Source organism: Ostrea edulis, chromosome 7 (genome assembly GCF_947568905.1).
Source record: "Ostrea edulis chromosome 7, xbOstEdul1.1, whole genome shotgun sequence".
Taxonomy (NCBI): domain Eukaryota; kingdom Metazoa; phylum Mollusca; class Bivalvia; order Ostreida; family Ostreidae; genus Ostrea; species Ostrea edulis.
In genome coordinates, this window is record NC_079170.1 from 49,945,495 (window position 1) to 49,972,951 (window position 27,457).

Here is a 27,457-nt window from a genome sequence, read left to right on the forward strand (position 1 = left end):
CCACACGAGTAAATGACCTTTCATTATTCTGACTCAATCTCATCTGGCCTACGTCAAGGTCATTTAAATCATTTTTTGGTCCGCAAATATGTGATGCAATGATTAAAGAAATTTGTATAAAGATGTCATCAGAATATGCTTTGTTTTAGATATACCCCATTAGGATGAGCCGTGCGTGGGTACACAAGTCCCATTGGGACAATTTCTTAAAAATAAACTTTGTTTCATTAGCAATTATATTTAGGTATTATTTTCAGCTATTCTTATCTATTTAAAAAATGACGTATTTTCAATTGTGTGGTGTGTGTGAAGACTGTTCTTTGTATCTCCAGTGTATGTGGGATTAATTCTAATGTTAAATCGCAGGAAATTCAGAGAAAATAAAAAAAATAAAAATTATAAATAGGCCTACTCCATCTTTAGTACATTTATCTAATGAGATTCAATCGTGCTAACTTTGATGATAGTAAATTGAAATTGAAACTGTTCATCCTTAATTTGTCTGCATATAAAAATATTATACCGAATGGATATATGGAATCGTTCATGAGTGTGTACTAAAACATCTGTGAAATTATCCAAACTCTTTGCTGAATTAGTGTCACATTTAGTACGATAAATATTGCTTAAATTGTGTTTTGTTTTGTTTTTTCTCTGTTTCTTTTGGTTCTTTCTTTTTTGTTTGTGTGTATTTCAACGATACTACACCAGTTATTATTTTGACAGAAATCTGGGAAACTTCACAAGTCTGTCTTTAGAAATTTCGTGCTGCAACTCAGACACACTGTGAAAAATCACGTCCACACATGCACAATGAAATCAAGACAAGGAAATTATTTCTAACCATATCTTTATTAATAAAAAGAACAGCTTTATTCATAAATATAACGGAGTAAAACAATTACAGGTACTGATAGGATAACCCAGTACACCTGTACAAAATGTAAAGTATCTCAGATATGATGTCATAAAAGCCCCGAACCATTTCGTGTTGTTATAATGTTCATGACGCTCATCTCTAGAAGCTAAAAACGAGGGAGATATCGTGCAGCCGCACGACAAGTCGGACATGTAGAAATGGCATGGGATATCTTGATGACAAGTTCAAATATCTACAATTGTCTTCAAATACTGTTTACTGTTGGTGTTTCGTGAAATAATCAGACAAGTAATACTTCTACATTTATGAATAATATTTCTCACCGTGATCGATGATCGTCGTTACTTTAACAAGTTTCCACTTTCAATATATTACCCGCAATTATTTAAAATACTTAGATTCAGTTTATTTTCTGTTTACTTACGACTGCTTTGAAATCCCTCAACTGTTTTTAGAATATTTCACTATTTAACGTCGATATTTTAGACAACGAGAAGAATAGAATATTGAAAATACTAAAAAATAATAAATCTTATTCATGAAAACTTTATTTTCAGGTACATAGGCGTTATTACTTTGAGATGAAAGTGAGGTTCTCTTAAATAATTTTATATAAGCTTAAGCTTCATTAATTTTACGATTATCAAAATACAAATTACATGTATACAATATCTTGTCGTCTTTTTGGATATTTGCGCGAATGTGTGATTGATGTGGGAGGAAACCAGAATATCCGGAGGCAACCCACGTGTCCGAGTGGGCGGCTACAGTGGATCAAGCAATAAGCAATGCTTTAGCAAAACTTTTAGGCGTGTATAATACATTCTAAAAGCATGAGTTATAGTATTTCATATTGTTGAATAAATCATTTATGAATATGATAAAAATTCACGATATTATACCTTGCTCATATATAAACTATCACGTGATTTACGAGTTGTTAGACACATATGTAAAGTCGTGACTTGTACTACCTGTATTTGTAGATTTTTGTTACTATACAGTGTACCCTCTTAACGATGATCCAATGTTTTGGGATATTTTAACAACATAGTATCCATATTATTGTTAACAAATCGTCAAGAATGTAAATTCATGAGGAACAAATCCATTTCTTAAGAATTCAAGTACATTCCTCTTCACCATGTTTGTAATAAAAATTACAGTAAATGTATCCGACATTTTTGAAAAGTCAAAAAACGAGTCTGTGAAGCAGGAGAAACATTGATGGACATGAATAACTCTCAGTACAACCAAGATAAACCTGTCATGTATAATGAGGTAAATATATTTACAGGACATTAAAACATCAATTAGAAGCAACACCCTATATGACATACAGATATTGTAATAATCTTTTGTGCAATAAGCTTTAGTCTAAATTTAGAAAATCCACCAATCTCTGGTCCGAATCTCGAAATATTCTTAGATCGACACAAGCTGCAGACAGAATGATACGCTCTCCTTAATCGCATACAAGTCCCTTTGCACCATAATAATTCATTTGCGGTGGCATAAAGCAACTTCGATTTATTTGCACTACGCAAATATCTGGGATATTTTCCCACCTCTGCATATCGTGCGTTTGGTAAATAAATTTACTGCACGGGGGGCTCTTGGAAACAGATATTTTCCTATTCTCTGAAGAAAGGTAAATTAACAAATCGTGTCTTTGGTCATGTACGAAGCCTTGCGGACGCTCGTACTTCCGTTCTGATCGGCAGAGTGGACAGTATGGGTATGTTGTTTCCTTGGACATTGTTTTCGGGCGACACACACTTTTCCGCAGAATACTCGTTTAAAGGTGTTCCAGAATTTTTCACTGAACCAGCAGTAAACGATGAAGTTGACGGATGATTTGAATGTCAGTAAGCTTAAAGCAACGAGCGTCACCCAGTTAAATACATTAAGTTGTTCTGCGTTCTTAACGGTGTATGTCAGTATATGTCTCACGGCATAACATACAAGAATTGGGGCTTGACATACGAAGAACACCATGATGATCCCGATTAACATCATTGTTATTTTCAGTTGTTCCCTTGAAATCATGTTTTGCATGTTGATGTCATGGAATCGTGGATAATTTGTCGATTTTGCTATTTCCAATATCAGTTTGATGTTGAAAAGCAAAAGCGCAATCAGCGGCAGCAGACAACCAACTATACAGTCAACAATGATAGGATACACGACTCTGTACTGACTTAATGCCATTTCAGTCGCAACTGGATGAACAATAGTTATATTACAATACACTGTAGTCTTGGTTGTGAACTCCAAGAAGCGTGGAATTCTAAGAATGAATGAAAATACGAAAATACCAGCAATTATTAGTCTGGCTCTATTTACCGTGCAAATGGCTATTGCCTTAAGAGGGTGGCAAATGGCAATGTATCTTTCTACTGCAAGGACAACGGTAAGCCACACAGAAGCCATTAGGAAGGTTTCGATGAATACCGGGGCTATTGTGGCAGAGTACACGTAGTATCTATAGTAAAATTCCACATCCATTCTCTCGGAACCTAAAAACTTGGACACCAAACTAAGTAGAAAGCCTAAGTCTGCAATAGCCAGCGCTGTTAGATAGGAATTAGTTGACGTAGTCATGTTCTTTCTGCCTAGAACAACAACAGTCAGAATTATACCGATGATGCCAATTGCACAGGCAGTTGGTAGGAACACGTTGAAAAATCGCTTATAATCCGGTAAGTCCATCGTAAACAGAGTATGAGGATGTTCCATGTCACAGCCAAGACCTGTGTTGTCGTAAATCGGATAATAGGATTCATTGTACATGTAGAATATATCAGATAAATTGTAATGGTCATACAGTTGGGATATGTCAGTGATATTGAGATCATTGTAGAAATCACTCAAGTCCGGGTAACTCATGTCTGCGTCCGTATTAGCTCACCGACCCTGGAACAAAACAGTTCTAGTGTTAATTAATTTATGTAACACACATCAAAAGATTTCACAAAGCGTACATATACATACTATTTCATTCTTATAAATCTCCCTACCATTCTACGAACACCAGTTTTAAACCCATAGATTGAACATGAAAATAAATATTCTGCTCTGTTTAATTCTAGTTCTCAGTTGGAGGCACTTTACATTCATTAACATCAATGAAGTCGTTCTCTGGGAAATCTCATTTTAATCACAAATATTACTCTTACGCAGGAAATCAAAACAAACATGATGTTCTTGGAATATATGTGAATAGCGCATTTGATAACAAAAAATCGGGTCATATCTATATTTAAAGAAAAAGGAACATTTGATTTTAGTTAGATTTGTTGTCCTCAGCGGTAACTTACATACTCTATTTCATTTCTACACGGTATATTTTCAGTAGTACATACTATGTTATAATGCTATCCTAGCATATGTTCCACGTGTCATCGTTATGAAAATTTTAACACGATGTTGCGTTCTTTTTATTTTCATCTCTGTTTCAAATATTTGTTATTTACTTTGTTACTAGTTTATTTCAAGAGTTTTTCTTAAAATAGAACCTTATGAATGTTCTTTACTTTATTTATCAATAAGCCAAACCTGGGTGCGTTTTTTATATAGCAAGTGATTACACAAAAGACAATGCTTGATTGAAAATTTCATCTATCGATTGAATGACGTGAAATTGTACACAAATATAGGGGTCAGTAATGACTAAACCTCATTTTTATCATAACGTTTTCAATGATTTGACCCGTATGATTTTATCCTATAACTTAATTATACATTCAGATATACGTGATCGAAATTGCTCATTGTACAGAGACCATGAAACAATTGGACTGCGGATATCGACAAGAGAAAAATGAATTAGAGTTGCCTTACTATTTAGAATTATGATATATATTTCATGTGATTCTGAGTCGATTTCTGGAATAAATTTTCAATATGTAGCTTGTCACAAATTATGAATTGCTACAGGGCAGATGGTTTTTCGTACATGTGATCGTGCTTGACTTTTTGTGCACTCCTTAGCGCTGACATGAAGCATATATATTTGATATTCAGAGGCGACTTTCTTTTTATCTAAAATGCGAGCATGCAATGTTTTACAAAATCGTGCATTTATTTTGTAGAAAGATACGCCTGGGAATTATCAGATTGCAAGCACTTTTGATGTCTTTTTTCATGCTTAAGATTAATTGCTCAAAAATAAACATTCGTACACATCTTGATTATCACCAATCTGATGTCGAGATTTTATGATCTATGAATCAAACCGAATGATATAATTCTATGCCAGACAACTGCAAGGGTTATTTAGTAACGCATATACAGTCTGGCTTCTCTTGATAAAAAAAAAAATAATAAAATACATGTTAAAATCTTAAATACCACATATAAATAATACTGTATCACATATTCATTATATGTATACAACATGTATGACTGTATTTACACCTTATATAAACGTTATATGACCGGTCGACAGGAGATGTTTACTTCTCCTAGGCACCCGATCCCATCTCTAGTATGTCCAGAGATCCATGTTTGTCCTATTTTGTATTTGTTATAGGAATTATGAGATTAACCATTCTTTGTTTTATTTTTACCTTTTCATGCATGTCTGATGTTCCATTTTTCTATGTTGTCCAAAATGAGTGAGGTTGTATATAAAATAACAATGTTGAACTTGTAGTGAATTCTGATTATTTAACATACATATGTACATATAGCGATGTGATATTTTTTTTACTGAGAAATGTAATGTGCGTGTAGTGTAATGCATTATACATCACCTTGTCTCATACTGCATAAAATAAGTAGTTTCTCAAACTGTCCATCTTCCACAACATTTCTAAATTACCAGTAAAAGCCACTTACTTTGGGCAGTTATTTTCAGTTGATGTCTGTTGATCATATATTGTCAATAAATTCAATCAGTTCTACAGTATGTGTGATTTATAAAATTAAATGTACGTGTGAAACATTTCATGTTGAGGTAATGTTACAGGTCATGCCCTCCGTAGCACATAATCATAACATCATTTGTATTTGTTACCAAAGATTGATACTTAATTAATTTGATTATGTGAAGTTAAAATAATTATCAGTTACATTGATTGTTTCACACAAAATCTCCATGTGAAGAAAATCGTTATAAAACAAAGTTATATACTTCATATACATTAAAGTAATGTTGTCATTCACAGGTATATTTCAGATATGATCAATTCAGGTAAATCATGACTTTTTTAGTTTGTGGTGTGCACAATTTAGGCATTCGTAAAAAATGTCTCCACATAAAATTTAGAATTTTATTGCATCTTTAAGTATGAAAAATAAGAAAGAAAAAGATATTGGATTTACATAAACAGTTTGCTTATTTCTTTCTTAATAGTCAACTTTACATTATCTAACTCGTGCTTGTTATCCAGCAATTCCCTGCTGACTGTCATTAGTATGAAATGAAAATGGGCTGGATTCTGAAAGAATTTAAGGTCTGACAAGATATAACCTTTCGTGATCAGTAACAACTCCATTAGATTTTTTGACTGACACCCAATAAACAAATTGCGATAATTATATGACTAAGAAATCAAGCATGCAAACCCCAGACGAAATGAAACTGCCGAATGTCTATATGTCCCGTCAATTTGATATCACTTAATTACAGATTTATGATAAAAAAAATTTGCAGCGAAAAACATTCTTCATATCAAACTCACCTCTCCACAAAAATGCATACCAAGCGATAAATTTTTAGTATATCTACATCTACTGTTCCTTCTTAAATAATGAGACAATATTTACCACAAACCAAAAGAAGAATCATAAAGCTCTTCTTACAACATTGATTCAATAGATAAAAATGACACGATGGCACATTAGGGAATTGGAAATGTAATGAATGCAACTTTAAGAAATTCAATGTCTGATCTTACCGATGAAGAAATATCCAGTATCGACACCAATAACATTCCAAAACCAATCTCATTCAACGCCACAAAACAATAGTCATTTTCAAGGAAAACCTCCAGGATGGTGTGAATTAACGGTGTATCTCTCGTGCTTAATGTATCAGGATCAGAGAATCATTTCGGATCCAAATTTTCTTTTTCTCACCCTCTTGACCACCATGCAAGTGTTGAAAAGCACTTTGTAGCGCGCCAATGTCACTAAGAATTACGACTTTGGCCTCAGAAAAGTGTAAAACTTCTAGAGCACTCGAAGAATTTGATGCAAATGTTGCGATCGCTGAAAGAATTCCTTGTTTAAGAACCTACTGGTATTCCCTTCAGGACACCGCCACTGATACCTGTATCAATAGCAGGCGTGGAACATATTAACAACACTAGCCTCTGATAATTTCAGAATTGTTTGGTAGGGCGATTCTTTCTTTATTGGCGGGTTGGTGTTTTCTATGTCTAGAGATAAGGCATTACGTATGACTTCCATTAAAATTTTCATTTTAATAAAAGATACGAGTTTTGAGGAATGTATGACGAAGAGAAAAAAGAATCATTGATAGAGAAAAAACAAACATTCATGTTAATTCTCGTGAAAACAGACTTGATTTATCGGCGGACCGGGGAGTGTGGTCGAGATGAAGTTCTGGGTTAACTCGATAATCTCATGTTATAGCACTCTTTCGGGTCATTTAGTGTGCAAGTGGTAATGCTGTAGATCTCATTTATCACTAAGTCTGTACTACAATAATCTAGAATCATCGAAGTAATGTGGTTTTTATATATCTAATTAAAATGAAAAGATCGAATACTTCATTGATGAACTAACCCCTTCAAACACAGTAAGACATATCTAAACTGGGTGGTCTTGCTTCAAATTAACAATAGCAAGATGGGGTAGGGCATGGAGGTTATGATTTTGCCACAAATCTCCACAGCTTAATCATTAATATTAAATATTTTTTTTAAAAAAAGTACCTAAAAATAAATACAAGAATAAGACGTGATTATACAGTCAAATTCATGCATTGGTCTGTACAATCAGAAACATTTTGCAGCATTTACAAGCGGCTGCATGTAATCAAGTCAAAGCTATCAACTAGAGAAATGCAATAATTCCTCCTCGTACTGCATGTGGCCAGTGTTAAACAGTACATCTGTTCATTACACGTACAGAAACCTCTGCATGTATCAGCCAAACCCAAATCCAAAGCATACCGTTTTCCTTAAATTAATTAGCCATTTGAAGTATCTTATAAAATGTAAAGTTTGGGTGCATTCGGGCATGAATTGCACGGACCTTCTTCTCCATGGATTCTGCTTTGGGCACATGTTTAAACTTGCCACTAAACCTGTCTAATTGGTCAATGCTAGTCAAATACTAGTACTATTAGAGAGATTCTTCCACATGTTAAGGTTTATGATGGTTGTTGAGGTTTGAGTACTAAAAATTATTCTATAAGGCATGTACCCAATCATACAGAGCCCAGCCAAACGAACCCTAATTCGTTGGAATTTCGATCAGGAATCAATGTTGTCACCAATCGTTCAAAATATGTTGTTTCGTCTATTCAAGACTCGACCATAATGTACCACATGTATTCATTGCGTAGTTTTGCACACACACAAAATCCATATATAAAAGTTCAAATGCAATGGCCTGATATTTCATTCTTTAAAAATATCAAAATCTGTGGCAGTGGGTTAACTTCTTAAGTTCCCTTGTCCTTCGCAGTCTACAAAAATATAAACAGAATCTGACAGAAAAATGAGTTACTGTCATATGAGGCAATACGAACTCCACCTAACCCCCATCCGATAAAATACTGCTGATAATTACAATATTAAATGCAGCGAACATGCAAGCACGTGATGGGGAATTTAAATGGGTGTAGTATCTTGTTCTACGGATAAAATACAGATATTTATTTGATCAAAATATCTCAAATTTTGATGAATTCGTATGTATATCTATTTTGTTAATTGATTCGCCTATCAGGTTTGCGTCATTTTTACTGCAATGGTGAGATAAGAAGCTGGTTTACGAATATGTATTAACTAAATACCTCCCAAATTGACCCAGCATAGCAACATGTTTTGAATGATTCTCGCTTTTCCGAAGAAAAGAAGGGAAAACTTGGTAGATCAAGATGTAGATTGAATTCAAAGAGTCGTCCGTCTCCCTGTAATACTAACTGTGACATGTCGTCCATCCTCCAATCTAAATCCTTTATGGCACTTTGAATAGCCTTGAAAATGTCGGTTAGCTAGGGCCTTTAATAACCCAATTGTACACACGGCTGAAAATGTTTCTTTTTCTGGAAGGGGGGTAGTCCTTGAAGTCCTATATATAAGAAAAAACCACGAAAAATGTCAGGCGCGTAGCTGCCTACACAACTGCGTACACATCATTTGCGAGAGAGAAAGAGTGGGGGTTATAAGTTATAATTTTTAATCATAATGTCCATTCAATCAAATTCTAAGTCCTTTTTTAATTTCAAATAATCAACAGCATGTCGAATATCACTTTAATGTACATTATATATGTGCATGTGGTAGACGGATTTAGGATATTCGTTGTTTTCAGTAACATTTACCATATATAACAGTCGAAAACAACGAAGGAAAGCGGACAATTTAACAATTCGCAAAACAAAGCCAGTCCAAGTACACACGGTGAGTTGGCACAATGAAACACTTTAGAAAGTAATTTTGTGACTTCTTTTTGTTTTGGAACTTGACAAGAAACATTGTTTCTACGCACAAAAATAGGTGATTTCATTGGTAAAATCCACCAGGAGCTTTCCGGGTTTCGCCTCCTAGGCCTCCGTCTCAAGGCGGCCACCAGACCCCTTGTCGTACTTTGTGTATACATCATTTTCTTTCTGGCTACGCTCCTGAATGTTGATATTCTCTCTGTCCTGTTTTAAGCAATGGACCTTACTGCTCACCTGTTCAACAGCTCTGTCCTTGTCTTTCCAGATTTAGTTTTAGTTTAGTTTTAGTTGTCGAAGAGTAAAATAGTATTTGTAGAAATTAATGTATTCTATTTTCGCTTGATGAAGTCTCAGTAACTAGTAAAGGGGTCATGGATCTCACAATCTCGATGATAGTCTTGACAGTCAACGTAACTAGAGATTTATTTTGTGATATGCACTGTCACACAGGGGTAGTATTTCACAATTTCAGTAAAATACAGTGCTCTTCATAACCATGGATATTCACAGAAGGAAGGAAGATAAGTTTTCAAATTAAATGCATGTATTTTACATTAGACTTTTTTCGACCCCGGTATACAGCCTGATCGAACTTGCTCTGGGTTAGCAATTTCACAATTTCAATTGAGGATTCCATGCTCCTCATAACCATGGATGTATTTATTTTTCAATCCGCGCACGGGTAAAGAACAATAATGATACTTTTTAAAAATTAATATATTTTCGCGATATTAGCTATATTTAAGTTTCATCCCTGCACCCTGACCAAGGGGTCATGGATTCTTCGATTCTGGTTGAAGTATTCTTGTTCATCATGACTATAAAACACTGTGTCCTTAAACAACAGTTGCTGATATTAAGGATCTACACCCCGATTTTTCTTTCACTCATATTGAGACGTCACCAGCTGTATATGAAGTACTACATTTATATTAGACCTATACGTAGCACTCAGAGCTGTAGCATTGAGGGTTCTTAAACATGCCAACGCCTGCCGCGACACGGGACGACATCCGTCTGAACGACCTGTGATTCGCTTCTAAATGCCGAACATTTGACGATGGATCAATCACTACCTATGTTTACATCTTAGGTTTGGCTCAGCCATGGTACGCGGGGCTCGAACTCACGACCTCCTGATTACGAAACGAATGATATTCCACTGAGCTACCGCTATCGGTATTGCGATTTCCAAAACATTTTCACTACATAACGCACGAGACCTCACCCTATATATAAGAACCCCTGACCCAGGGACCGTAAATTTCCATAATTTTGATAACAGCTTTTTTTTTTTTTTTTTTTTTTTTTTACCTGTATCATTATTACAGTGTACTTGTTTATGACCTCTCATCAAGTTTGACTTCTTCAAATTTTGCAATTCGTGTCCTATGTCTCCAGTAACTAAACTTCTGCGTCTTATTTTACGACCCACCAAAGTTGTAGGTTCATGTGTTTCTTTATCCAACAACAAAGGATCATTGTAAATTAATTTGTAGTGCCGCAGATACTCTTATTTTTAAATATATATATATATAAATCCTACAATATTCACAAAATATATACAAACTGAATAACGTAATTATATGGATATAGTTTACATCGTAGAACGACACTTTTCCCTATTGTTTTGCAGATGAAGTTTGTTTCAACAGTATGCGATTGCATAATTGACAAAGTTTTCAAAAATAAACCTTGTTAACATAAACAATATATCTCGGTATACCAGCTAAAATCAAAGGATTCAAGGTGACGCCTACACCACGTGTTAGTGCTACTTTTACAAGTTAACAAACATTCTTCTCGTTAGAACTATGTCATAATTAGTACATGACCTTTTCAATGGAGCCTATTATTGGTATGGTAGTTGCAAATGATGTGATGAAAATAACAACAAATCTCATTACGAAACAATCCCATTTTTATTTTTGTAACGTTAGAAAACAAGATAAATTTTATTCTATTTTTGTGTGATATGAGACGATCTTGGAAATTTTGAAAAATGAACGTATCTTTTTTACAAGAGAACTCATAGATAATAATCGCTTAACAATGCTTAGTAAAGGTGAGTGTTTAATTACATGCGTGGTGTCATACTTGAACATATCCTTTATTCATTTTACAACGATTAAAACATGATATACAACTTATTCCAATGCTTCTCGCGTGATCGTCGACCTAGGTAAGGACGGAAATAGCACTTTTAGTGTACAGATGAACGAGAAATGTGAGCATTTTATACAAGAATGAAGTATGGTACATTTGTAAATTCATTCTACAGAGGTCGTTACATTGCAAGGAGATTGACATTCAGGTTTTCTGATGAAGAAAGTAGCAAGAATAAACTTTTCTATTTTTCTATTAATGACTCTGACATTTATAGCTGTAAAAATGATATATAAACAATGAACATTTAATAAAGTAAGCGGTTGCTGGAAAATGATGTTAACATCTTTGAAAATTCAATCACACTTTAGTTATATCAATGTATTGAAATCCTATAGGATAAATGTTGTATAATTATTGTAAAACAGATTCTGGCTTATCTTAATTTGAACATCACACCCTTTATAATGGAGCGTTTTCAACAGAATTCCTCAAAGAGTGTTTGGCTTATCTTGCGTTATATTTTTTTTTTCAAAACAGGAGAGTGATGATTCACAGATTTTCCTATAAAAAGTTTACTCCGATAATATCAGATAACAGAAAATTTTAGATATTTAATGAAAAAAAATTCAAAGAGGGGTCGATTGTCTTCAGAAACAAAACCTAAAAATAATAGTAAAAAGGGTATACCACCGTGTCAAGATAAAGTGTGTGATTTATTTTGGGAATGACAAGGTTAGTCTGAGAGTTGATATCTTGTGACGTTCAGAATTTACGATAATTTCTAACAGAAGACGATCTCCAATTTCTTGAAAAACACGCAATCTTATTTAAATCAGCTGGATTCAAATTCCACACATTTAATTCACCAGAGGTGGCAACCAAATTAATCGATACATGGAAGAATCGATATAGAATGTATTGATAATAAAAGTTACTATAGTTTGGGTTTTGCATCTTGTGTATTGTGAATAAAACATCATTAAGGTGTGTTGATTACCAGAATAAGAGATAAATAGACATATACCCACACTTAATGATAAGTTTATTTTATTTCCCGTTATACGTACACATTACGCAAACTGGCTGATACTTAAATTTTTGTTGAAAGGGAAAAAAATCTTCAACAGGTTTGTAAACAAAAGCTACTCACGAGACTCGTAAAATTAAGACAGAAATATTATTTTATACCTTAGTGATGGTGCATTTAAGTACATTATTTTACAAGCTGAAGTGAACTTGTCTATATCATCCTTCAACAAACCCAAATGTTTCTAATGGTGGCCGTTTTAACAACTGAAAACGATATTCCCAGCAGATACAGACATTCCGTACTGTGTGATATTTAGATGACGTTATTTACTTTAAATCATTTCATTCTTCTCATTACTATTAGGGGTCTACATGTATGTGTGCTTTGTTTTCAATCGTAATGTCCAATATTAGCGTCAAATATACTGAAATTCTAACCATCGTTGACAAATCAGGATTTTTTAAGTCCACACCTTGGGAAAATATTGACATTAATGTGTTAAAGACACGTAATATCATCATCATCTATTTTAAGAGGGAGGGGTGTGGGGGAGGCACAACCATTGAAGAGAACGAAAAATATACGTGAAAGCATCATTATAATTATATCAGATAGTGATTATAGAATCACAACCTACGTATACGTCTTAGGTTTGAAGCGGTTATGACACGAGTAGAACTCGAACACACGACCTCCCGGTTACGAAACTCTCTATCTGTGTGTGTGTGTGTGTGTGTGTGATTTCTAGAAATGTATAACTCATTTATCAAATCAATTACCCCCGAGGTATGAAACCAATTTTTGTATTCATTTTGCCTTACTTTAAAATGTTTCATATACTACATGTAAATGTTTCATGTAGTGAATTCTCTGCTTTAAGATCTCATACCTCAAATAGAATGAAACGTATATGGAGCAAGTCATACACTCGTTAACTTCTAACAGTCAGTGCAAAGACATGTCATCTACAACCAAAGAAAACGTGAAGGATTTCCGTTCGTGCAATGCACCCATCACTCATCTTTGAATACGTGAAAAGGTATTCACTGTGTTAGCACAATCCATAGGATAAACTATACATACAGATCCACTGATATATATTAATTGTTATATATTAATACTTGAATTACCGGTTCTGAAGTCTTTATTTTGAAGTTGTTTTGTCATCAACACAATTTGTGTTTTATTTAATTGATAGTTACAATGAGCTATGTAACAAATATTGGCGTGCTCCTGGAATAGTAAAAATAAGACTTAAAAGTTCTGATGTAGTTCCCAACCGTGCAAGACAGAGGAACATGTATGTCAAACCCTTAACATACAGAGTAGCGCAAGTCCTTAAAGCCGTCAAAATCGTAAGAAATGACAGATTTTATGCATTATAGAGCTGAACATTGAGATATATGTATGAACCTCCTACTTTTCCGCGATTAAAAAAATACATGAACTCTAGTTTGCTTTTTTGAAAGAACGTGCCACTGATTTTCTGCAAACCAATTTACATATTGGGTTACATGTATCTACCAATATTTATATTTCTCGAGTTGATAATCAGGGGACAATTGATACATGTAATTCCTGGTTAACAGAAGAGGTACATATACCTTACAAAATTGCGGAAAAACTACCTTACGAAATTGCGGAAAAACTATATATACAGTGTCAATCTAAACAGTTATACGATATCTAAAATGCCTGTCCATCCCGTAATATGACACTGTTCATAAAAATGGGATTGACGAACATGTCAGACCATCAACTAAATCTGTATGACGAGAGAGCTCACGGGTAACCTAGGCTACATATATACACTCTCTTATTGCATACATTTTATCATATAAAATGTTACATGTTTACATATATACATATCAAAGGCTTTGTATGATGGTGTACAAGTCCAAATAACAGAGAATAACTTTTAAACAAGAAGGCTTTCTCGCAACTTAAGTGAAAGACATAAATCTTTTCCTACATTACAAAGTTAATGTACATTACGAACACTTAGCGCTTGTACAAATTTGAAAACAGACGGTATTTGCCAATGATATTTTTGAAATATTTATGACGAAGTTCTTCGTAATGAGAGCAAATTAATACAAAGTGATACTTGTCCTCTATGTCATTTCTACAAACTTTACATACTCTATTTTCTTTAAGTGTATTGTTATGGTGTTCATGCCATATAAATTTCTAAATTGGTGTTAGTGACTAATGATTAATTAAATAACCTAATTACCACAACAGTAACTGCAAATCAACCAAAAACCTTGAATTCATATACAGTGAACACTTATTTTTACGGAAACAGGTCGGACAATAGGTTGTCTTAATTCCTCAATAGTACATTGTACCATGGTTTTGAAGTACAGGACTTGTGGAGCCTATTTCAACCAATCATTCAGTTAATAGAATATGATATAAACCGACTCTGTGAATTATTTTATTTTTGATCACAATAACTTTAATCGGAAAAATATTTGAAAAGAGTTAAAAACCATTCATTCATTGAATGTTATCGTTGATTGCAAACTAGAAATGATTGATCTTAAGCTAAAGAAGATATAAAGGGATGTCGTTTTCCCATGTAAGGTTCCTATTTGTCAGCTTCACGCACTTGGGAGAATTAAGGGTTGCTTCGGTACAATCCTTTAACCAATCAAGGCATAGATTCATTACATTCGGAAACCCGTATACCTCAGTATAATCCTTTAGCCAATCGTATCCCAGATTCATAACACTCGGAAACTTCTCATCGACTGTAGTGCACATTATGTAGTTCATTGTTTAGCGTTATGTTTGAACATAATTTTATAAGTCTACATGTATTTTGCAAACACACATGTTAGTCAGGTCATGTGGATGTCATTGTCTCATACACAGTCGTCATAACAACTTACTGCGAAATGGCCAGGTATGATACTTTTTTATCGTATTAATTTCAGTCTACCAAGATTGCACGTGTACATGCTAAACGTGTATCATTGTACGTCATTATCCCTGCATCGTACACCAATATAATCCAATCCAAAACTACATTCTCTGACGTAGATCCGTGAAACAACATAGATATAAGTATATGCATGTGTTCACCTCTCTATATCTACATGCTACTGAAAGGGTTTGATGAATAAGAGTTGATAATGACGTAAATGACATGTACTCAGCGCAATAAAAAGAACGAACGCGCAATAAAAAGAACGAAAACGACATCAATATCAGGACAAAGGGAGTTTACATGCACTTCATTATACGTGTACATGTAATTTGCAGCGACTAAATGATAAAACAACTTTCGATCAAAGTCCAATTCTAATAACTCGTTCTCACTGGAATACGTTCACGATGTTTTCGATACACACATAATGCGGTCGTTACTTCTTTAAGTGATGTGGTATTCCTACATTGCCTCATCAATTCACGAAACATTACTGAAATTACGTCACTTTCAAAATTACATATTGTTTCAAAAGTCAGGTGTCCCAACTGTCTTTGCAGGTACATGTGTGTGTGTGTATATATATATATATATATATATATATATATATATATATATATATATATTTATTTATTTATACAAGCAAAATTATTAATCTTCCCGAAATTAATGTAGACACTGATGTATGTTGTACACATATTTGATGAAAACAGTCACATTATCTTTACCCACTGCTTTTGACTACGTTTTACTCAGTTTACTTAATCAAGATATAGACCTCACGGTGGATGTGACCGGTCGACAGAGGATGTTTACTCCTCCTATGACCCCATCACTTGTGTGTCCAGGGGTCCGTGTTTGCCCAACTCTTAATTTTGTATTCCTTATAGGAATAATAAAATTGATCACTGTCCATTGTCTTCACCTTTTTATATCACGGATTGTTTCCCCCCAGATATCTTATCAATAACTTCACACTGTTTCAACATTAAACATATTTTCAAAACGTGATTTGATTACCATGTGATTTTCAAACAATGGAAACTCACAACAAAACTGTTTCATTCAATCAAAGCTTGATGCGAAATTGATGAAATATCAAAATGAACCGCCAACAGTTATAAACGTCAAGGCATGATGCCAAGAGAAAAAAAACAGAGAAAAATTCACACATTTCTCAAATCCTCAGTTCAATGAAGTATTCATATACATGTAATTATAATTTTATCAAAATTGATCGGTTACGTATAATATTATATAGATGATGTTCCTGAGTACATACATGTATTTAATATCATTAGACAAATCGAGGATTAATGCGAGTTTCTTGAAGACTGCAATTAAAAATATAAGGTGATTTGTTATTGTTCTTTTTAATTTCAAAAGAATGGTTCGTTTCTTTTTCAGCTAGTTTATGTACGATAATGTGCCATACTACAGCAAGCAACATATAATTTTTTAACATGTATGTACATTATGTATTGTTCATGTAGTCCGGTATCATCACATATTCTGAAATTCTAATAAGGAATAATAAATTGTCAGTTTTTCAAGCGGTAGTGCGCCAATGATGCAAAAATAAAACCAGAAAAATAGTTTCGTTTTAGAAATTCGTCACCTGTCTGTTTAAATCAGTGGATTAAGCAGACGACCTGTTGATCCCATAGTAGTTTTAACTTATTTTGTTACGATTTTACCCAAAACCTTTTACTAAATGAAGAAAAATGTAAAACATCCAACACCACAGGTTCCTTGCATATATCCAATATTCTAAATTCAACATGATTTTGATCAATGTCTTATACTCCCTTAACCATGTTTCTACATCAAGTCTGAAGCATCTTAAATCAAAATTTGACGAAAGTAAAAATAAATTTGTGTCAGTCATTCTTCAACTCGAACAATCTCTCATACGAAAGAACATGAAAAATAGCCCTACCTGAATCTCGTAAAGATGAAGACGAAATAGGAGATCTTGTCTATGGCTGAAACATTGGCATTCCTTTTATTTCTGATATTCTCTTGCTGATATATAACAGGCGGTCATGTCACTCAATGCCGGGATGACACTAAAGTTCACTCCCCAAAGACTGATAAGCCGGTGTATCTTAAAATACTCGCTGGAAAAAAAGATATTACTATTTAACACGAAATCGAAAATACAGCGCGATTGTTTCTTGCACACAAACCAGTACCTGTGTCTCTATTGTGTACATCGAGATCGGGATGTAACCAAACACTGATTTAAAAAAAAAATAGATAAAACATGGCCAGTTACTACTTAGCAGTACAGTATGAATATATTTCCTTAGTTCTTTGTTTGCTTGCGTGAGTGGGTCTCCAAGATTTTATTTCGTCGCAGTAAACCAACCCTCTATCATATAACGTAAACAACGGGATTGAGATCACGAAGGATACTGCGGCTACTGTTTTCTTGATTATGTTTTGTCAATTTTATATCTGATATAAAACACCAGTTCTCAAGATAATTATACGATGTGTTTCGTATTTTTCATTTTTCGATGCAGAAACAATTTTTCTATGTTGTTTTGAATGCCTTCGAGACTTTGTCATTCATGTAGAGAGGTCACCAGTGAAGTGCCACAAATTTAGTGTTTTGCGGTTATGGCAGTGAGGTCTTTTATCATGCCAAAGCTTACCGTGCCATGTGACCTGCGTCGGCAAGGTCGTGAGCGAACGTCCCAGTTTATATTGCCGCTTGAACATCATCCATGTACCCCTGGACCATAATTAATCGTTGAATTCCCTCATTACTTGAAAATTTATTTTCAGATTTTAATTAGCGTCACATGAGTTCTCCCAGATGATATCTGTTTTATAATACATAAGAGCAATGTGATTGGCTATTTCAGTTACACCTCCGAGTGCGGACCCGTATATAGGTTGTAGAGTAACACGAGCTCGCGTCTCTGTAGATTACGCCGTAGGTAAGCCTAATACCGGTCCCCTGCCTCATTTACATATCGTAATCTCCCCCATTGCTTACATGTACGTAGTACGCTCGTATTTGTTCTTACAGAGGTTGTAATTCAATTCTATGATATATAGTAATGTATTGCCCATTTTTATGAACGGTGTCATATTACGGGATGGACAGGCATTTTAGATATCGTATAACTGTTTAGATTGACACTTCATATATATTATGTGTTAGTGTCTCTTCTTTTTTTTTTCATTTGTACATGAACTCATTGATAAACAGTAAATTTTTGTAAACATTTTTTGAACATGAATGCAGAGTAATGAAAGTAAAGTGGTTTAGAGATACACGTGACTATAGATGTATAATCTATGAAGAAAACTGAAGTACATTAGGAACGGTATCGGATCTGCGTGGTATACTAGTGGATGAAATACTGCTTGATTAATTCCAATTGTAGTGTACTTGTGTGTCAATAATTATATAAAGATTGCTGACTAGTGAATGGAATAGTACATTGACAAGGCGGACTACTACATGTAACCACTGATTGGCTTATAATTACAGTTGCACTGTATACATAAGGTTAAATCAACTACATTAAGTGAATGCCCTCTTGCTTTCGAACGAATTGCAAAATAGTATAATTCCATATTACGCACCTTTGGACCCACACTTCCTTTGATCATTCCCCCTTTCAATCTGCAGATCACAATTAATATGTAATTAATAATGTAAGTTCGTGGATTCATGTCTATTGTATATTTTTTTTTCAACTCCCAATTCCATTTTGCGCTTGTAATTTGTAAAACTGAAGGGGAGTGTAGATTTTCTCTGTCTGCCCGTCCGTCTCTCTGTCAGTCCCATTGGTTTTCCAGACTTTTTTCCGTTGTGCTTGCAAGGATTCATTTGAAACTTGCAATGTAGTTTCATGGTGGCAAAGTACAGATCAAGTTTGAATTTCGTAACGTTTAATCGACAGGTGTGAAAGAAATTATTTTTAAATTGTTACTTTTTATATCTATCGGCGTGTTCCGAAGGAAAGGTTGTAAAAATTGGACATCTGAATAGAGACAGTCGACGAACTCGGTCGCTGATTGTGTAAATATCACTTCATTGATTTAACAATTCAAGCTCATTAATCGCAAAAGTAACATATCAATCAAAATATATATCATATCTGTAATTGATAACCAATCACGCGAGTTTTTCTGTAGTCGACGAGCGAAGTCTAATTTGGCAGCGGTACTCCTGCAATCCTCCTGAAATTGTGGGTATTCGAAATTGGCCTTCGAACAGTTGTAATTAAGTAGTAATACGGACAGGTATTAAGAAGTCCTTTATAAATAATTTAAATGCAGATATGAATGTTATATCGGTGTATTGTTTTAACTTTTGTGCTGCATATGCAAGAATTCCGTGGGGATCGGGGTTAGAATAGGTCCTCAGTACCCCTTGCTTGTCGCAAAAGGCGACTAAACGGGGCGGTCCTTTGGGTGAGACCGCAAAAACCGAGGTACCGTGTCACAGCAGGCGTGGTACAATAAAGATCCCTCCCTGCTCAAAGGCCGTAAGCGCCGAGCGTAGGCCTAGATTTTGCAGCCGTTCACCGGCAATAGTGACGTCTCCATATGAGTGAAAAATTCTCGAAAGGGACGTTAAACAATATTCAATCAATCAATGCATATGCAAGATGATATGTTTTGCAAAAGCGGTGACCCAGATTTTATGCTTTTTGAACTACATTGTAACCTGGTAACTAGGCAAACGTAGCGTTGCACGATGACGGGGTTGCGAACATTCTTGGTTGTTTTTATTATTAGTAATCTAACCCCAATTTACTCAGTGACATTCAGGATATATGCTACATGTTTAAGAGTTGAATTTAAAAATAATAGAGTTTGCAATAAGACGATTTCATCCTTGTTAAAAACTACATGTGTCAACTGTATGAACAAAGAAACATCAACTAATTCGATACTGGTAAAAATGGTAACTTGGTATCAATATTATAAGTCTCCGATCAAGGTCAAACAGCATTAAATGTACATCCTCTTGAATTACATCCGTCAATTGATGGGGTCACCAGTAGGGGACATGAATTGCTTATGCAATACCCAGAGAATGCTTGTTAAATCCTTACGTTGCATAGGTTTGTTAGTCCCCTATACCGGCGGAGCTGAAGGGGACATAAGGTATGCACTCCGTCCGTCCGTCCGTCTGTCTGGCAAATAACTTTTCCGCAGTTTTGTCGTCATACATGCATATATTCATTTGATATTTAGTACATTGCTTTACCTTGACAAGTTACAGATCCAGTTTGAATTTTGTTCCAGTCCGTTTATTTTTTGTCTACTGATGACCCTTAGAAAATTAACGCAATTACTCAGTTTAACGCACTTTTTTGTAAACCTCGCAGATATTCATTTGTTCATGCATATGAAGTCGACAAACTATCCCAATCTGCACACGTGGTGGGTTTTTCTCCACTCGCCAGCAATCAAGAGGCGAGTATGGTTTTGTATCTGATTGCGTCATTGGTCATACCCGCCATCGGTTAGTCTCAAGATTCTCCAACGTATTACAGAAATACATCACAGTGAGTATTTCGTGTTTAGTATCACTGAAAGGATATGGGAAGGATCACCTTTATTGGTGGGATGTTTCTAATATTTCATCAAAATATATTACAGTGTAATTTTATTTATATACATCTTATGTTTACTACACATACTTTGAATGTTTACACATTACATTATGTACATTACATGTACTATGCATTCTTATCAGTTCATAATGGATAAATGAATGTACATGTTACCCACAAATTACACGAGCCAACACAAAGTTTATGTTCACACTTTAACCCCCAGTGTGCTTGTGAGTAGAGGATTCGGATAAAAGCAAAATTGAGATATTTCTTATTAGTTTTCTTTTACACATTAACATACTAGTGTTGGTCCAAACGATGGGTGCTTGTGATGTCCTTTCAGGGCTCGGTTTCACAAACGTTAAATATATTTAACTGACAGTTAAACGTCTAGGTTACCCTTTAAACATTAGAGTTAATTGCAAGTTAAGAGTTAACCAACCTTCAAGCAACTGGATCCAGGAATTCATTTTCTACTTGTCATTGTTTAAAAAACCTTGTCCATATACATGATTACTATCTTTAGCTTTACAGTTGCATACTTTACAATGGCCAATACAATTCTGCACACTTATCATCTGATTTATATTCTGAATAATGTGTTTTGTATACAGTCTAAGCCATTAAGAAAACTTTGTCAAACATTACAACCAACAGTACCTCTGAATGGAAAATAGCAATCAATAAGCTCCACTTTTTGTTGAATTAGGCATTGGAATGTCACATAATACCATGATCAATATACTAGATGTGTGAATATCACGAAGACAAATCACTATGAATGTAACGTATGGTGCTTTAAAGGTTACAAATGCCATGCTATAGTGTGCGGTTTTTCATAGTTTGTTTCCTTGCTGTTCCAGGTCATCATTCATCACTGATAACTAAAGGCTTGCTACGGATTGTGTCTTTTTTCCTTATCCTTGTGGTAACCCTGGCCTTAATCTAACAACGATTCATTTACTTTTCATCATAGCTTCAACTTTACCTCGAACTTCATCACTACTTTTAACACTAACGTAACTCTACTTTCAAAACGTAAGTTGACCTCAATCCCTACCTAACCCTTAAATTTACCTCTGAACATAATAATTACCACCGCAGTGGCCGAGAGGTTAGAGCGTTCGCCCCGCATGAGGAAGGCCAGGGTTCGAATCCCGGCCGCGACAGACTAAGTCGTTAAAATAGGTAGTGACAGTTCCATCGCCAAACGTTCGGCATCAGGTGTGAATGTCACGGGTACTCGGAGATGACCTTAAAAACGGATGTCCCGTGTCACAGTAGGTGCTCGTAAGCGTCGAGCATATGCCTATATTTGAAGCCCTTCAGCGGTCTTGGTGACGAATGAGTGAAAAATTCTCGAGCGAGACGTTAAGCAAGATACAACCATTTAATCAATAATTATCGTAACTCTTCCTCTAACCCTATCTGTAACTCTAACTCTATATTCAACCATACCTCTAACGTTAAACTTAATGTGGCATGCTCCATCTTCAACTATACCTATAAAGTTAAGCTGCTATGGTCTAGAGGTAGAGCGTTCGCCCCGCATGCGGAAGGTTGGGGTTCGAATCCCGGCCGCGATATGCCTATGTTGTTAAAACAGATAGTGACAGTCCATCGCCAAACGTTCGCCATCAGGCGTAAATGTCACGGGTCCTCGGATATGACATTAAAAACGCATGACCCGTGTCACTGACAGTAGATGTGACACGCCAAAAGAACCCTCACTGGTCAATAGCCGTAAGCGCCGAGCATAGGCCTAAATTTGAAGCCCTTAATTAACTTTATTGTTGACGTCTCCATGTGAGTGAAAAATTCTCGAGAAGATACAATGCTAAATTTACCTTTACCTATTACCGTAACCTCTCACCCTATCAGTACCTGTAACTCTACCTAACGTTACAAAACCGTTATTGTTATTTAAACAGTATTTTTTTTTAATTATGAATAATAAAACTTCATAGTTATCTCGGATTTCAAACATTTCGGTTGAGTATCACTGAAGAGACATTATTTGTCGAAATGCGCATCTGGTGCATCAATATTGGTACCGTATAAGTTTTACATTATGACCCCTGGGTCGAGGCCTCTGCTGGTGGACTGTTAGTCCCCGAGGGTCTCTACAGCCCAGTTGCTAAGTACTTCGTTACTAGCTTGAAAATACGGATGTATATTTAATTGCTGTTATAAAATTTAGAAATTCATTTCAAAATTAAGGATTATCTCCCTCATGCATAGCTCTCATCCTTGGACGAATTTGGCTCCACTTTTTTGGCACGCTGTTTTTGGCTATATTTAGCTCTAAAACTTCATAGTTATCTCGGATTTCAAACATTTCGGTTGAGCATCACTGAAGAGACATTATTTGTCGAAATGCGCATCTGGTGCATCAAAATTGGTACCGTATAAGTTTTACATAATAAGGATAAGCCAGCAGGCAATAAGCCTTCTCCTTTAAAGGTACAAGGTAATTATACACACAAGAAATTACAATATAGATATGAAGTAAAAGGATGATAAGTCATTCCAAATATAATATCTTGATATGAATAATAGGCTAACAAAATAGAAATGTGGGGTGGTTAATGGGATCTAAATGACATACAAAAGAGAAAAAATGAAATAAAAATAGTGAAAGAAAATCGAATAAGTACAACAGGAGAGGGGAAAATAAATGAGAGTACCAACTCAACAGGATAAGAATAGACATACATAACAAACACTCACGTATTAAATGCATTTTTAAAATCTTTTGCTTTCATTAATATATTTCTGAACATATTCAAAATCTTTATGTTATCTTTGAACCCAACTGTTACTGTTAATGACATTGACCGCGAAGTATAGGTCTGAATTTGCGGTTCTTCACCTACATCTGGTGACGTCTCAATATTAATGAGAAATTCTCAAAGGGACTATAAGCTATTCCTACTGTGATTTTTCCTCCAACCCCAGTTTAACCTCTAACCCTACCAAAACCTAATTTAACCCCTACCTCTAAACCTACCCGTAGCTCTGCCTTTAATTCTATCCGTAATTCTAACTTTTATCTTCAACCCTACCTTTAAGGTTCGCCTTAACATCTGATCCCATCCGCAACTCTACCCTCTACCCGTAACCCCTCTACCTCTATGCCCACCCGTAACCCCTCTATCTCTATGCCGACCCGTGACTCCTCTAACCGTAACTCTGTCTCTAACCCTACCCGAAACTCCTCAACCAGAGTTGAACTCACGACCGGTGAAACGAAACATCCTAGAACCTAGATAGAAAAAAAATAAGCATAACCTTCTAAATGAAAACAGTCGATAAAAATGTTAAAATCAAACTGTGATCTGACATGCCAAATGCGAAAACACTTAAACTGACGCGATTAATATGCTAGCTTCGGCAACTTTTTTCTGTAAAACAATGGACCATATGTATCATAAAATTAAAAGAATGCATTTCTTATTATTGATTGATCTCAAATGATAGTAATGATATGCAGATGTTTAAAATCAATTGTATGGCACATTGATTTTATTGAAACGTTATCTCTAGAAAATCAACCATTCTATGGTGTTAATGTCAGCACGTGTCAGAGTTTGTTTTTTTTATACTACATTAAGAATTTTTGGTTTATTCTAAAATTTTATACCTTCTTTTACAGTTTAGATATTATACTATCTTTATGAGTATTTGTAATATTTCAAAACATGTTCATAAATTTAAGTTATGTTTACAAAGAAATTTAGGAGCTGCTCAACTGAATTTGAATATTCACAGGAAATTAATTAGCTGTTTTTGGTTTTACTTCATTGTTATAAATGAAAAATATATAAAGTGGGACTTAAAGTTCTTAAGAATTCAAAATCCTTCAGAAAAGAAATCTCTTCGGCAATTCAAAATTCCAACAAGAAGAAATTGAAGATTTGTTTTGCGAATATCTCTTTGATAATTAAAAAATTTCTACAAGGAAATTACTTTTCCTGCTGCTAAGATAAATTTAATAAATAATAAGTCCAATCTAATACACATATTCAATAAGCAAGCCTTCTGACTGGTTAATGAGCAAGCTGCTCAAGAGTTTACACTTCGATAAACTTTGTTTATCTCGACTCTAGTTCCGATGGGATTTATCGCTTCGACCTCGCTGTCTCAATATTCAACAATAACAAGTGCACTGCATCCATTATGCAGTAAATTAGCAACCGTATTCTTCAAATATTACACACAAGTATAGCAAATTGACGGGATTAAAAGCTCGTTCAGTTTATTTAAGTCTGCTACTTTCACTTTAACAAGATCTAATGTGAAGGTCATACATGTACCATGTGTTTACAATTAGTTATTTTTGGTGTTTCAATTCTTAACTATACACATGATGTAGTTAATATTGAATAAATTAATGTTAATGTTTGCTTATCAAATTTCACTAACGTTTCCAAAATCACGGATTATATTTTTCAGATGCTGTTGTAGTCCTTTGCGTTTGTTCTAATGTTTGAAGTTTGAAAATAAGAGACACCCCCACCCCCCCCCCCCCTTCCCGACAGGAAAAAAATATTTCGACCGAATTGGAATTTTAGGGATTAAATATTCTTTTTAAATGATTTATCGGTGTGTAAACTCTTGACGTTTTACTCACAAACTTTACATAAAAGTACGTATACTTTCGCACTGTTAATCAGTTTGTGAGTAAAATGTCAAGAGTTGCGCATCGATAAATGCTTAATCCTATAATGAATAAAAAACGATTCTCCCTTATTTTCTGGGTTTTGTTGTTGTTGTTGTTATAATCTATCCATTGTGATCTGTTTTGGAGAGGGCGTTTATATGTGTTCCCGCTACCCAGTCACTTTCTGTAATGAAATATTGTTCAACATCTGACCAAAACAGAACTCGTCATGCGAGCATCTGTGTACTGTCTTGCATTTTCCCTCTATGTGTCCCCCAGCATATAAAGGGCTTTTAGACTTGTGTCTTAAAGCATAGACATAGCTTATTAATTCCCATGCAATAAATCTCATTTCTCCAAATTTCCACCTTGATTTTACACAAAAACAGAACAGAGATTCTCTTCAGGCACAGATGGGTCAATATTCGTGCATATAAACATGCGTTATGTAAATGTAAGGCTCCGTTTCTTTGTGTCACGCAATTTCTGTATTATGATGAACTTCAATTTCAATTAAAATCTCAGGCGAGGAATATATTGCATAACAGAAAAATGTTTTGCTGGTTATTTTTATACAGAAAGTGGATCTGTTACCAGCAGAGAAAGCTATGCCGTATGCTCGAATAATACTATGTTGTGATAGAGCGTCATTAAGTAAATATCAGAACACGGTTTTATCAAAAAGTTTGTTGTTCCAGAAAACGATTCGCTCTTAGCGGCATTCCTACAATTTACAACATTTTCAATAAAATATTTATATCCTTTGGCCGTAAAATCCATAATCTTTTCAATCAAGAGAAACATCTGATACTTAGAGAAGCTTGTTCGGGTTATAAGTGTTGAAATATTTGGTAAACTTTTTGATAAAACTATTTGCCTTCTGGATTGATAACAGATAAATAGGTTGATAGATACTGAAATCTTATCATTGCAATATAGAATACCTTTTCTTCTCCGTGAAATATAAGCAGGTGTTCTTTATTCTGCAGACTTTCGCGTGCAAACCTCGCCGTCCACAAGTACCTACTCTGTATGTTATTCTGCAATTTAATAATATCATTTAATGTAAGACACATTTATTTTCGATCTTAATTGGATATTTATGTTATAACGGTAATTCTGAACATCTATATTAGATCTAGGAATGGATCTTTATTGAAAATGCAACAATAAATAATTAAAATAATTCTGTCAAATATTACCAAAAGCTTTATGTGCATGACGTGTCCAGCCCTTCTTCACATACTGATTTTGACTACGCCTTACTACATGTAGTATTCCGTTGTAGGGATCACTGAATGTTTAATCCACCTGTTCACCTGATCTCACCTCTGGTACGTCCAGGGCTTCTGCTGATTTTCTATTCTTTTTAGGATTTATGAGATTGATAATTGTTCCTTACATTCACTTGTTCGTGTACTGAGGTTTACAACCAAGATACATCATGGGATAATTTGATAAATTCGAAAGTTAGTTGTATCGCTTTGACTTCAGCAGTAAATATTAAAGCTTCATTTGTAGTAGAAACTATGTTGTTATCAACAACCGCGGCAGATGTTACTCCGTCGTCGTTTGCCTTAGCCTTCTGTTGAGACAAAGCGATAC

The 27,457-nt window shown here is 34.7% G+C and overlaps 1 protein-coding gene across 6 annotated transcripts; it reads right to left on the reverse strand.

Annotated features, from left to right (window-relative positions):
- Positions 1-833: 833 nt before the first annotated feature.
- Positions 834-27,208, reverse strand: LOC125655252 (sex peptide receptor-like). Of its 6 annotated transcripts, XM_048885477.2 has the most exons (6): positions 27,055-27,208; positions 26,797-26,892; positions 17,538-17,718; positions 9,004-9,151; positions 8,279-8,543; positions 834-3,796 (listed from the first exon to the last, which is right to left on the reverse strand). In XM_048885477.2, exon 6 carries the CDS (start codon positions 3,767-3,769, stop codon positions 2,537-2,539), a length of 1,233 nt encoding a protein of 410 aa, XP_048741434.1. In that variant the 5' UTR covers positions 3,770-3,796; positions 8,279-8,543; positions 9,004-9,151; positions 17,538-17,718; positions 26,797-26,892; positions 27,055-27,208; the 3' UTR covers positions 834-2,536. The 6 variants fall into 6 exon arrangements, with proteins under 6 accessions (XP_048741434.1, XP_048741436.1, XP_048741432.1 ...); XM_048885479.2 differs by lacking the exon at positions 8,279-8,543; XM_048885475.2 differs by lacking the exons at positions 8,279-8,543; positions 9,004-9,151 and having other exon boundaries at positions 27,055-27,206.
- Between the last annotated feature and the right edge of the window lie 249 nt (positions 27,209-27,457).

Bases quoted from the DNA above. Each gene is read 5' to 3' on its own strand.
- LOC125655252 (XM_056144642.1), bottom strand. From the start codon at position 3,769: ATGAGTTACCCGGACTTGAGTGATTTCTACAATGATCTCAATATCACT.